Source organism: Corylus avellana, chromosome 9 (genome assembly GCF_965113065.1).
Source record: "Corylus avellana chromosome 9, dhCorAvel1.hap1.2, whole genome shotgun sequence".
NCBI lineage: Eukaryota > Viridiplantae > Streptophyta > Magnoliopsida > Fagales > Betulaceae > Corylus > Corylus avellana.
Window position 1 is genome coordinate 5,108,883 of NC_142498.1, and position 14,501 is coordinate 5,123,383.

The window sequence follows — 14,501 nt, forward strand, 5'->3', positions numbered from 1 at the left end:
TTTATTTTATTTTTAAATTATCTTTAAATTATTGATTTTGTGGACGTGACTTTTGAGGTTTTGGATATGTTTTCAAGACTTCATTGACCCTTTAGCTGATGCTAATAACTTCTAGACAAAACCACATCGGCATTGATGGGATAATGTATTAATATGGCCAGGTTCTATGATATTCCGCACCATTCAACATCAACTCATGTCACGTTAGTATTTTTTTTTTTAAGGGTAAGTATACAATAATAATGTTAATTACGTAGGCATTTCTCACTTCTTTTTTTTTTTTTTTTTCTTTTTTTTTCACCAAGTTACGTGTAATCATTTCTATTGAGTGTAATTAATGATTAGTTCAATTGAAAGTAATATCATGGGAATAAGCATTTCAAAAAAACAAAAAAAAAAAGTATCATGGAGGAAGAGAAACCATTTCAAGTGAATTTGAGAATAACTATTTTACGGTTTAAATGGCATGACAATATATTTATCATATGATAATATATAAATCAATAATTTTGTAGAATTTAATTTGGACCATGAAACTATTTCTCTCCGTTTTAGATGAAAATGTCAAGATGCATTTAATACGAATATGAATTCTCTAAATTTTACAAACTATTTTATGATTAAAATTGAATTTTATATATCTAATGGTGTAGACAAAATTCAAATTTGATATATGATTTAGAGATCAAAAACCATAGTTTGGCCAATAACCTTCTTGATTGGCTATTGAACTTATCTAAGAAAAATATATATATTAAATTTGATTTTGGATAATGGATTATGAAATTTTGTTATGAAATTTTGGGCAAACCTTGTTAGGCCCGAGTGTTGTCATAGACTTGTAAAATGAGAGTGATGTTAACAGTAGGACTTTTTATTCTCTAAAAGTACTATTTTTTAAAATTACTATTAAATTTGAGATAATTACCAATAAATTTTGATCAAATTAGTAATGTTAAAAGCCACATTAGCTTTGACGATCAAAGGAGAACAAAAGTCATTACTTTTAGTATTACTCGTAATGAGACAAGTAACAAATGGCAAAATGACAAAACGTTAATTTTGACAGTAAAATGACAAAGAGGCCTATATAAAATTTGGGCAAAACCTAAACTTATTCTTGAAATTAAAAACTCAAAAGACTAAATCAAAATTTAGGGGCTAAATATCATTTATTTATCCCCTTTTAACCGCTATAGACAAATCATATCCACTTGATATATTACAAGTTTTGAACTATGGCAATACTGAGACCTGCATGGGCCTTTGTGAGATGAGCTCTGTGCATAAAGAAAAAAAAAATGGTTATAATAAAAATAGATGAAAACATGCACCAGAGCTAAGAAAAGAAAATGAACTAGATTGGAATGCTCTTCTCTTCTCCCTCCACATTTCTCTTTCTGGTAAGAATAATAAATAAATAGATAACAAAGGGAAAGGAAAAACCTCATAAACAATAATTACATAATCTGGGCTACAATTAAAGCCAATCGAAGACTTATGTAACATTTAATAACCAAAACCGTTGCCCATAAAATCATCCTCATCGTCGCTACTAAAAGATTCAACCAATTGACTATCATCGTCGTCTTCATCACCTTCTGTAACAATCTCTAGAATTCCACCCCCACCATCCATGATGAAATCCCTATCATCATCATCATCTTCGAGGTCGCTGATGCTATCATCATCATCATCATTGCTCATATCATCAGCATCAGTTTCACCATCCCCATCAAGATTTGTGCCTAGTAGAGAGTCCACATCACCATCATCATCATCCTCGTCCTCCTCCTCGCTCTCAGCATCGTCAGGATCAGAATCATCATCAGTTGGCCGTCGGCGACCGATTTCGTAAACCCTAGCTGAAGAGTACATTTCTTCTGGGTCATCCAGTGTAATCAACCCTACAAAGGAATCTGTTGGCTCTGTTGCAAAGTCAAGGACACATCGATCTACTGGAATAGTGGCAATGTCAGAATAGTTGACTGCGTCAACAGTGCGGAAGGCCTCAACGAGGGGATGCTTGGCTCGATGTAGGTTGTGAACGGATGACATTACATCCTCAAGATTTCTTCTCCGGATTGCATAAATGACATCACCACGTGCATTAAACGTAATCACTGTTTGGTCCAATGAAGGTACACTTCGAAGGAGCCTAAACTTCCGGAGATCCCAGACCTCCGAGTTTATAATTACCTGTCAAAAATGGAAGTATTATGTTAAAAAATCACAGGAAAGAAGAGGAAGGGGGTTGGAAACTACGAGCTAGCAAACAAAAGTCAGGCAATGCAGACTGGCATGTATAGGTGAATGAATGGAAGAAGTAAATGTCAGTTGTGAACTTTGGTAAACTCTTTTTAAAGACAGAAATTTTTTAAGGAGCATCTAGAAAAACTGGAACTTCAAGATGAGTTACCAAAATAATAAAGTAATCTTCAAGATACTGAAAAAAGCCCATCAAACAGTTTATATGATTAAGTTATTCTCTCTACCTCTACTGATCTTGTCTGAAATCTCAACTACCTAACTTCAAATATCTTAACAAACACAATCATATGTGACATAGAAAAGGCCAAACCCCTACTATTCAAAAAGAAAATAATAGTAATAAGTTATTCGAACATTAACCATTTTCTAAATAATATTGATCTTTATAATAATAATAATAATAATTATTATTATTATTATTATTATTATTATTATTATTTGGGGAGGTTTTTAACATAGGATAAACTAAAAGGAACTAAAGAAACTGTTGCTCTAGTGATGAAACCTGCAAAAGATTACCCACTAAATGATATTCATATTAGAGATACCACGACAACTATTGTAGTAGCAGCAGGGTCCTGCATACCTCATTCCCAGCTGGATGAAAGCCACCACCTCCATAATCAGTAAATTGATCAAACCGATGAAGAGGACCAGAAACCCGCCGATCCCACAAGACTCCATTCCATAGGAGCATAGTGTCTGAAGGGCTGAAGTGTATGAGCGAACCCCGGCTTGTAGAATTGGCAGAAGGGTGGTCTGACAGTGTTGTTTCCACCTGGCAGGTCTGGATATTGTACAGGAGAATTTCTCGTCGTGCAGGCTCCAAGGACAGGGCTGCAAAAATGTTTCCAGATTTGCTGAACCTTGCCGCCTTACACCCTTCAAATGGATGCATTGGCCCAGCTGAGACTGAAGCTGCATCCCACAACCTTACATCCTCGGAGCTCGACGAAAGCACCAGCTGTGTCTCACTGGAAAGATATGACTCAACAAATGTCAAAGGATACTGGTGGCTTGTGCAGCTCTCCAGCACACTGTTGCTGTTGGAGTCAAAAATTTTGAGCTCTCCAGAGTGGCTGCCAACTGCAAGACGGGAGGAGTCTCCAAGAAAACTAATGCATGTCAAAAGGGCACCAGCATCATCCCGACAAGTTCTCCATGGTCTAAATCTGCTGTAAACAAACTGGCGATCCCTACGATTTCCATGCACCCCACCATACATACTTTTGAACTCGCGTGTACCAAGTCGGGTCGTCACATTTGATGGGGCATCAAGGCTTCGTTTAGGTTCAGGACAAACATGCTGGTGTAAGAGGGAAAGTGGAGGGAGAGTGGTTATAGGGGCAGGGCATTGGCGATGCTGGTGCTTCAGATATTGAACAACAAGAGAGTCTAGAGTTAACCGCTCTGTGCTGCTGGGCTGAGGATCATTTAAAAGCCCAAGGTGCGAGAATGGTGTCACCTGACCCATATGGGCGTTACCATATTGGTTGTCATCCATATAATCTGCCAAGTAACCAGTTGGCGTTGATCGCCAATGCTGATCTCTTAGGTTAGAACTTGGTGTAGAAAGCCCAGTAGTATCAGCTAGTAGATTGCTTTTCCGAACAGTATTGGGTGTTGGACAAACTGGAGACCGAAGTCCTTGCTCACTGGTGTGGAGTCGCTTTCCAGAGGATGAGACCAGCCCAATGTCCTTTAACTCAGATAATTTTCGCTTCATTGGCAATAAGATTGGAGTCTTACAGTGGGACTCTGTATCAGAATTAGGTTTCATCAAGGACTCTGATGATGTTTCTAATACAATTGCGGATGCAGAAGATTGTTTTGAAGCACTGAAGACTTTCCTGACAGATCCCGACTGAGAATCATTGGATTGCAACTGGTTTCTTGACTGTGAACCAAAACTAGGCGAGAAAGCCAGTAATTTTTTCTTTGAAGAAGATGCAGCTGAATCACACTTCAAGCTTGTATCCTCATCCCGTGGAGTAAGTTTAGATTTTCCTGTTAGAAATCCACAAGTGGCTCTACCAGAGGGCCACTGGAGTTGTATAGGGGGTGCTTCTTGTGTGGAGGTTTGATGCATAAGAGATGATGGAGCTGCCAAGGATGGCAAAGGTGCCAACTGAGCCTCTTTTAACAGTGTAGCAGCAGTTGCACCCAAACCACATGCCTGTAGGTGTTCATGCATTAGAAGTAAGAGTTCCCTGGGATTTTCAAATATGTCAACCACAAGAAGAGAGAGTCAAAAAGTGAAAAGAAAGGAGTTGGCAGAAAGGAGTGGATGAATGTACACAACCATGCTACAGAAGAAATTAATAAGTACCTGGAGTGGTAAGTAATAGGAGTAGCAGCAGCTATAGCTGCTCTTTCTATTCGCCTCAAAGTAGGAGTAGCAGCGTCAGTAGCTGCTAATGTACTTGCACGCCCTGAATTTGTCACAATCTGCAAATAATTGTGCAACATGAGCTTCAGATACTTCTAAAATGAAGAAAGGAGAGAGAGAGAGAGATTATTATTGTTGAACAACTTCTTTTTGTGCTTGCTTATATGGGAATCCAGCTCAAACTCATGACCTCTAAGCTACCCCTAGTTTTCTGAATATTAAACAAAAAGGGGGCCCCACATCCGAGGAAAGAGAGAAGGAGAAGGTGGGTGGGGGGTGGGGGAGGGGGGGCCGCTTACTGCTATCAGCTCAATTGCTGCCTGGGAAAGTTCAGCTTGCCACCTGCCTTGCTCAGTTCCAGTCGTCTGGCTGCCTGAGTCTCGAATTAGCTCTGATAGCTTCTTCCCAACCTAGAACACCAAATTGCACTTAGTAAACACAAAGTAAATTACCTATGAAAATTTGTCCACGAATTTCCCATAATAGTTGAAGAATTCAGACAACTATGACTTAACATCCAGACAACTATGAGTACAGCACGGTATAACATCTTTTTTTTCCCAAAGGTAAGTGGCAAAGTATAACATTGACAGACAAAAATGTATTGCAAAAGCTTAAATGGGATAAAATAATTATTATCTGCAGTGAAGAAATACAAGTGCAGAATGAAATCATCTCTTAAAACAGTGAAAGTTGACTACGACAAGGTCTCCTACGACTATTATTTCTTGACTTTACAAACCCAGTACTCTGGAGCAGCATACAACTGCATATGAGCTAAAGCAGCCCAGATTGGGCTAAATTGGCTTAGTTGGGATTTGATACAAGCTGTAGCATCGATTCTTGTTTCTTAGATTACATCTTTCATTATCACCATGTCTGGCACAAGAGGATTCCACAATTATGGTAAAAAGATATAGAATATGATATTCAGTTCATTTCATCTAAAGCTATAGCTATCAATTATATGAAACAGTCATTTACCTGAAGCTTTGTCAAAATGTGTGCAATAGTATCATCTCTGGCTAGACCAAGCAGGACTCGGCATGCAAGAGCACGGAGACAATCAAGAGCAGCAGGAGGTGAATATATGCGTGGTTGAAGGAGATAAAGTAGAACCTTTATGCCGTTGTTGGCACGTACAGCCTCTCTTGCTTGATGATATCCTAATTCTAATTGCGTTGCAAGGCCTGCGCCACCTGCTCCAGCACCTAAAGATATTCTACGATCTCCAACAAGTCCTGAAGTGGCTGCAACAGGAGTTTGTGAAGAGCTACCAATGGACTGTGTACCAACTCCTGCAGCACTGCCCCTATCTACCACACTAGATTCCCCATTCCGGTCCCTCGGATCACTCTGCCCAGATGTGTTAACAGCTCGATCCGAGATATTACGTTCTGTGTTTCTATCTCTAGTCTCAGTGGCAGGACCATATGAGGCTTGCACGGAAACAGAATGCTGACCCTGTGCAAGTACAGGTGGTTTATTGCTGATTGAAGGTGGAGGACAAACAAGATTGACTAACACATTTAGTGCTGGTTGAATGATCTGCAAAGATACAAGTAAACAATAAGAAAATATGATATAATGGTGAATGAAAAGACAAGCACAATACTAGTCTATAGGAGCCTGCTTCCAGCATCCACAAATGTTATGGAAGAAGAACAAAGATGATAAAAAAAAGTTGGAAAATATCTCTTACCTCTGGGTCCACATAATTCTTTTGATAACTACTAGAACTATTTGCTGCATCCAAAATGACTGCTACACCAACACGACTATTGCTTAATGTGGCACTTACGATCATCTTGCGGCTGTTCGGTACTAACGTAACAATATGCAAAACACCCAATGCATATTGAAGCAAATCGTGCAAATAACGCTCAACTGGTGGGGCCTACATGTAACCAAAACCAGTATGCTATGAGAATGCAAGAAGCAAAAACAAAAAAGCAAAGACAAAACCTGAATATATCACACCTGACATAATTCCAACAAGGTAATATGTCCGTTAGAGCTTAAGAACTTCTCAACCGCAGGCCAGCGAGTTCTTACAAATGCAGGACCCAGCTTCCGATCCTTTTGTAACTGCAGAAATGCTGCATCCATAGCTTCATTGCTGATGTCAAGTGGCTTGTAGGCTGCCCTTACACTTGGCGTATTCCGGGCCGTACTTCGATTGGTTTTATTTGGACGGAGAGAATCCACAAGCAAAAGAAGATGAGCTCTAAAATATTGCCGCAAAGCAACACAGGTATGGTAAGCTATCTGCTTCTCTGATGATGTCAGTACTTCCGCAGATGAACGATCATTTCGAATCGATCCTGAACTGGACAAGCCTAGAGTTCCAGTATTTACACCAGATCTTACTGAGGCAGCATCATTCAAAATGCCCAGTAATTTCTGTAAACCATCCTGAGCATCAAAGGCATCAAGAACTGCTCGGAAGACAAATGCAGCAGCAAAAAACAAGGCCGCATTTTTTCTGGCTTGGTCCTGAGGGCACTCAAGAAGTTGGATAGCTAACTCAACCACCAGGTGAACAACATCTGAGGGAAGAGCACAGACACGTTCCATTATGCCCTGAAAGGAATTATTAGAAAGTGAGAAGCAAATGACAGACTACATAAAAACGATTATAATGGAAATACTCATAGACCAAAAAAATCAGTTTCAAACAATCGGATATAACAAGCCATTACCTGGAGAGAACCAATAGTAAATAAGCAGGAAGACAGACCAAAGAAGGTTTGCACAATTCTAGGGACAGCAAGCAGTTTCTGCATGCCACCCCGATCCACAAATAATGCAGCAAATTTCCGGTGAGCAGCCAATGCACAGATTAGCTTCATTACATCAGGCAAGAGAATTGCAATCTTTGATGCCTCCTTGAGTCTGGAACTCCGTTGTAATAGTCCAAGGCAGACATCAACCCCCTTTTCGTTCAGTACAGGCCCAAGAACTTCAACATATTCTCCAAGTATCTCAAGGCACTGAATACAGTATTTTTCTCTCAGCTGTGCAAGAGATTCAGAGTCTGGGATGAAATATTCTTCAACATCCTCATTAGTTTCCGTTTCTATGCTGGCTGGATACATTGTATCACCATTGATGCTACTAGTGCTCCTGTCACCATTGATGCCGCTAGAGCTCCTGACACCATTGATGCCACTAGAGCTCCTGTTACCAATCACATGGAAGCATTACTAGAGTATTACTCAAACTAACGAAACTACAATATTATCAATTTTAAGCAGCACATTGTTAGTACTCCCTCAATCTCTTTATTACATACTTAAATATGAAATTACCTACCTTGAAACTTCAATTGCATTTGCAGCATCAATAACAGTGGATGCAGCTCTGGAAGCAGCCAAAATGGCAGCTTCTTCATCATTCTTAGCTTTAAATTCCTGAACATAGCGAATGGCATAGCAGTAAGAAGTAAAAGACTCCACATCATATGTCAATATTAAAAAAAAAAAGAAGAGCCAAACTGCATACCTCAAGAGCCGCACTTTTGACAAGTTCAGCAGCAGCATCACCAGCTGCTTTGATAGCTTCCGCAGGTGCATTGGCTGCTCCTGCTTCAGCTTCGGCAGCTCTAACTGCTTTCTTTACAAGATCAGAGATATCTTTATTTCCAACCCTGCATTCTTGGAAGCAATCATCAGTATCCTCTCTTTCAACAGCCAATGCATCAGATGTGACCCTGCCAGAAGACTTTTTAGCATCTGGTACTTTTTTCACATCTAAATTTCTTGAAAAACTCCTGTCTCTTGTACTTCGGCCCTGTCCTGATCGAGTACCAGATCCGGGTGAGGTTAAAATCTGTTCATTCTCTAGACCACCTTCATTAACTCTTCCCTTGCATTTGGATCTTGCCGATCCGCGACTCGCCCTGCGCCTTGAGGAGTCATCCCTGCCATTTTCATCCAAATCCCCAAATTTTGCCTTCCCATCTCGGAAATCTCGACTATGCCATCTGTCCTCACCATCAGCATCTGCATCATAGATATCAACCCTTTCATCCAACCCATCAGGTGGTTCTCCATCATTCACCCAGCATTCTTCTCCATGTCCTTGCCGAACAATGCTTCTATCCTGATCCCTTTCACCGCTTTGGTCATCTAAGGACCTCTCACCCGCTGTCCTCATATCATCTAAATAAGTTGTTTCCAGAGCCAGTCGAACCCTACCCCGACTTTCATCTCTACCTCTTATGCAAGTAGTGCCGGATGCATGCTTACTTTCTGTTAAATGAGCAGCATCTTTCTGGCTTGTACTTGTCTCTCCAAGGACACGCACACGAAGATAGCGCATAAGCTTGGCAGACAAACCAGATGTCAACACATCTTCTACTACTTGACCACCACTGAAATCAACCGAAATATCTAAGATATAATGTGAACAAAACTAGTGCAAAACCATATAATGAGAACTGGAAATAAGTGTTAAGCTATTTACTTCAGGAGCATACCCAGTCAAACATACAGCAAGAAGCCCAGTAGAATAGGTCTTCAACATTTCATAATCTGAGGCCTCCTTGCTCTTGCAGTTGTGATCTTCACCAGGAAATCTGATAGTGTCATCAATCACCCAATTTTTTATGTTCTCCAAAACGGCTTCTTCGAAAACAGGATACTGCATAATAGCCCATTAAATTGATACCATACCATAAATTTAAGAAACATAATAACCAAACTAAATAGTAAATACAACAATCTTACAATCCAAGTCAGCGAGCAGCTTAAAAGAAGCCTTGCAGAAGCCGCCTGGATAGAGGGCGGGTATCTTGTGTCCGATAGAAACTTAGAAGATATCAATTCGAAGAAATCATCATTCTCCTGAGCATAAGAGCCAAAAAAAAAAAAAAAAAGGAATTAGGACACAGAACTCCACTAAAGTATCTTAAATGCAGTTGCTATGGCGCATTCCAGAGGAAGGGATTGGGGGAGCAAAAAACAATTATAATGACCAAAAAAAAAAAAAGAGAGAAGAAGAAGAAGAAGAAGAAGAAAAGGTTGATATTGGCCAAGTTTAGTTACCCGGACTAAGTTTCCAAGCCGTCCAATGTTATGCGAAGCACGGCCATTATTGGACGAATGACCATTCTCTTCCATGTATCTGCGTTTAACCCAAACACGTATACAAAGAAAAAAAAAAGGTTCAAACCCTACCTACCAAGAACCAAGTAATCGTACTAAGTATACCAATTCATCATAAACGATAAACAGACTTAGTGAATGAAATGAAACTCGTCATTCACAAATGCAAAACCAGTATCGGCATCCTAGAAAACCGAAAAACGGGTATCAAACTACCACAAAGATTCCACCCAAAAGAAACTTACTTTCCAACATGTAAATGAAAATATTTTGTAAAAATTACACCTTAAGGAAACAATTATCAGTCCTTCAACACTTCTACACGAACAATTCAAAGGCAATTCCTTCACACTTTTAAAATAATTAATAAACAAAATTCATGAACTTGATTCACACAGACACGCAAATGCACACGCGCACAAAACAATTGAACAATACCTCTCGAACCCAAAACCTAAAGATTATATCATAACCCACCAATCGGCCATATCCGAAACGAAATTAACAAAAAAATAATAATAATAATAATCCGTACCGGGATTCTTGAGTTTCTAGGAGGGAGGCGAGGGCATGGAGGACGAGGGGGCTAGGGTTTTCAGGCGAAGAGGTGATCTTCTCCATCCGCTTCTGGGCCTTGGCGATCAACTCCTCGTCTTCGTTCCTCGGTTCCTCTTCTTCCTCCTCTTCTCCCCCTCTGGACTGAGCCTGGGGCTCCTCCGCAGGAGGTTGGGCCTCTTCTTGCGCTTGGTTCGCTTGTTCGTCCATGGCCGCCTCCATTCGTAATCGATAGAGAGATGAGTGATATGTATACAGACGTTTATATGTACGAAGAAATGACTGTAAGAATGAAAGGAATTTGAGGGCTTATTTATGTGAATTTTTTGTTATTCGTAAAATATATTTTGTTTGTGTGTGAGCCTGTGTGTGTTGTTTGGTTTTGGAGTTGCAGAGCTCAAGGAGGAAACCTGAAGAAAAAAGAAGAGAGAGACGCGTCGATGTGTGCGTTTGGTTCCTTTTATAGTGGGATGAGAGAGAGGGTTCCTCAGGGTGGGTGGGCGGGAGAAACGGATCGGAATGTTCTGGACAAACCCGACCCGGTTTCGTGTGCAACCCTAGCCAAGCCATTTTTTTGGGCCTCAATAAGCACAGCGCGTTGGCCCGAGTTCCACTATGCTTTATTGGCCCGAATTGATTTTCATTTTTCGTTTTAAATAAAAATATATTTATATTGTGACTTACAATTCTTTCCTATCTTTGTTAACTTAGTAACATGTGTAAGTATATGAAAAGAGGATAACAAAATTCAGGGTTAAATAATATTTTTGTCTAATGTGGTTGAACAACTTTATTTTTTCTGACCTAAATTTCAATTTATATCGTCAATTTGAGGTTGGCCACCCTGTGGCCCTTGGGGGGTGGTTTGGCCATCCACGAGGGGCTAACCTTATTATTATTTTTCTTTTTTTCCTTTTGGCCTTATGGCCCTTGGGGGTGGCCGAATCACCCCCAAAATGGTTGTAGAGGGTTGTTTCACTTTATACTCACTCTACAATTCGACGACCAGTTAATCTGTAAAACACCAAAGTGTTCTACATATAGAAAAGTAACTGCGTAAGTCCACAACTTAATAAGTAAATTATTATTAAACTTGTTTATGTAATGAGTCTTTAATAACGTTTCACATTTCTCAACTATAGTAATCAAAAAATGTCATGGGGTTTTACAAAACAAGTTGTGTTGCCTTCATTAGTCAGTATAAAAATTGGTTTATTTCAAAATAGGGTAGGCATAATCTTGGTAACAAATCAATCATTTTAATGCATATAAATTGTCATTATACATATATACCTAATAATCAGTGACTCATGAAAGCCAGGTTGGGAGAACTGGACGAGGGTAGACGGTAAAAGAGAGAATATGTTAATCCATATATTAACTTCTTCAGCTATTGTCTGATCATCTCTTAGTTCCTAGCTAAAGTGAGGTGTCTACACAGGAATACAAACTTATTGTATATTAGGTCGAGAGTAGATTTTCTTCGTATGGTCTATCCAAAACCTTAGCCATTTTTTGGTAGAGTTGACACTTCTAAAGGGACTTATAGTACAATAACAATGCCCCAAATATTGTCGCTTACCGTCTTCGTTAATGACCTAACCATATTTAAACCCCGAGTAACGTATAACACTAACAAGGTCGTAGTTGTGACCACATCTATACATGGTGTGTCAGTCACTTGTAAAACCATTGAATCCATGGCCAAGAAATAAAAATAAATCTCTTTGACCATAGAATAAAGCTCATATAATAGTAGCCTGTGGTCATTATCCTGTTACACGGTGTATCGAGATATTTGTCTTTTACATGCATACACATATTAAACTAACAGATGCACATTTTGTTTCAAATCCATAGTTACACAAAAGTTGGAGTTTGCATATTTGCAAAGTATTTCATGTGAATATAAATCTCATGCATGTTTGATATGTATAAGATAAGTATGTCATAAAAATGACAGCAAGTATCCGTGTGTTCTTAACTCACCTTGATCGTAAAAGTCCTTCTGGCAACCGTTATCAGAATTACCAACTCCAAAGTTTGTGAAAGATTTTACTATTAGTCACACATATAAGCTAAACAACACCTAAAACCCTTAAAACATGGCTTTTAGATATTCTGCTAGTTGACTGCTCGATCGTTCTGTACCAATCGATCATTTCTTACAACGGTCAATCATTCTGTTTTGACCAATCAATCGGTCCTTGAGACGATTGATCGTTCTTTGGATATAAACTCCAAAAATGTAAAGGTCATACCTCTACCCCATGTAACACATTTTAAGGACCTAGTACACTTCCCAACAGGCACAGACTAGACCTCAACATCAGAGCCAACACGAAAGTTGAAACATTTCATCCAAAAATCCAAAATTTTCTTCAACTAACACATGGGTTTTACTTAAATGCTCTTAAAAAACACGTAAGTCTACATTTAATATTTTAAAATAGTAAGTCATGCATAATAAAGCAGTGAAATGACACATGCTTCTCAAAGGCTACAACTTTCTAACCCTATAATCATCATCAAACCACCAAAATTTTCCTTATAACTATTTAACAACAAACTCACACACAAAATTACGGAAATATACACTATACAAAAACTAGTCATAGGCTAAACAAGCTTAATACACAAAAAGAAATGAGATTATTATGATATAGAGTTTACCTCTCTTGAAGGTAGAGACACTAAACTTTAAGAAAATCCCCTCTCTCTCTCTCTCTCTCTCTCTTTCCAGTAGGGTTTTTGGATGAAAGGGGACAAAAATGGGGGCCAATGGTCGTCTAAGACCCTTAAATAAGTCTACACCCATGAGCTCCATACTGAGATGTTCATTTCTTTTTTTGTATGCAGGCTGCACTGATTGAACGTTTTGTTTTAAGTCGTATCCATCAATCATTTTAGGCAATGATTGATCGTTAGGTTCCGAGCATCACTGATCAATAATTAATGCACAAACCCTTAACAGTTGTCCAAAAAAAAAAAAAAAAATTCTCCCACTTTGATACTTGGAACAAACCACAAACATACATAAGCCAAATAAGAACATTCTTAACCCTAATTTTAGAGTGGAGTGTTACACTTTTATGTCTTAAAAAAAAAATCAAATCTCCTCCTCCTTAGTGATTAACGACAATAGCATCATGGCCGTCCATTTCAAGGGTTAGCTTTTTATTTTGCGACGAACTCCTCTACTTTCGTAACTTCATTTGCATGTCAAGCTATTCCTCCCAATTTATTGTTTAGGCTCTGCTTTTAAATGCTCGGGCTTCATTTTATTGCACAAAAGGCGCCGGTTCATGAGCTCCTTTCCTTCTTCGGCTTTCTCAAAACTTAGGCCCACTACACCTTAATGTGAGCTCAAATCCACAATCAGCCCATCTCCTATAATTATTCCATCTCGTATAATCGACCCATCTCGTTTACTTTTCACTTACTAAAAGATGCATGATAATTTTATAGACCGAATCCAATTTAAAGAAAATGTATGTATATATAATATTTGCTATAAGGTGTCGGTCCTAACATATAGTCAATAGTGGAGTGGCATTGGGTGGAAAGTCGAACTCATTTTTTTTTTCACGATATCTCTTCATTAATATAACAATCAAATGAGACAAAATGATCCATGAGTACAATGCCAAAGATACAATTTGGAATCTCCATAACCCAAACATTATTTATGACATACACAATAGCTTATTGCTCTATTATAAGACAATATCTTTGAATATCACTGTCCCCACCAGTTTCATATTTGTAGTAAATTTCGGCGAATCACGTCTCTGCCCGGTCATTGATTTTCAGGCTTTTTCATCTCCACTACAAGTGCATTTCCAAACGCAATCTCCTTTATTGCCTTTACCATAATGATAATTCTTCTGTATGCTTGGAAACTCCTTCGCATTGGTCAATGATTTACTCATAGTAAAGAATCAGAAGAAAACAAAAGACAAACCGAAAACCTAATATCATTACTCTTAAGGATTCGTATAAATAAAACCTTAGAAAACAACTAAACATTCACCTTATACATTGCTACTAAAATCAAATGTAGAGAGAAGACAAACAAACCCAAAAGTGAAACACAAAGAAACAAAAAAATACATGAGAAAATAAACCATAAACAAAACTCACATAATAGAAAACATCAGTGGATGGCAAGGCGGAAG

At 38.7% G+C, this 14,501-nt stretch overlaps 1 protein-coding gene across 1 annotated transcript; it reads right to left on the reverse strand.

The window, feature by feature from the left end:
• Positions 1-1,340: 1,340 nt before the first annotated feature.
• DCAF1 (DDB1-CUL4 associated factor 1) lies at positions 1,341-10,740 on the reverse strand. Its single transcript, XM_059603543.2, has 14 exons — positions 10,304-10,740; positions 9,709-9,787; positions 9,391-9,507; positions 9,141-9,304; positions 8,165-9,035; positions 7,976-8,073; positions 7,363-7,840; positions 6,641-7,243; positions 6,363-6,557; positions 5,645-6,208; positions 4,960-5,070; positions 4,601-4,719; positions 2,858-4,481; positions 1,341-2,199 (listed from the first exon to the last, which is right to left on the reverse strand). The coding sequence occupies exons 1-14, from the start codon at positions 10,543-10,545 to the stop codon at positions 1,510-1,512; spliced, it is 5,955 nt and encodes a 1,984-aa protein (XP_059459526.2). The 5' UTR covers positions 10,546-10,740; the 3' UTR covers positions 1,341-1,509.
• Between the last annotated feature and the right edge of the window lie 3,761 nt (positions 10,741-14,501).

Excerpts from the sequence above, each read along its gene's own strand:
- DCAF1 (XM_059603543.2), bottom strand. The coding sequence starts at position 10,545 with ATGGAGGCGGCCATGGACGAACAAGCGAACCAAGCGCAAGAAGAGGCC. Across the intron at positions 9,305-9,390 it reads GCTGCTCGCTGACTTGGATT|TATCCTGTTTTCGAAGAAGC; the intron begins GTAAGATTGTTG and ends GCTATTATGCAG. Across the intron at positions 4,482-4,600 it reads CCTATTACTTACCACTCCAG|GGAACTCTTACTTCTAATGC; the intron begins GTACTTATTAAT and ends TGAAAATCCCAG.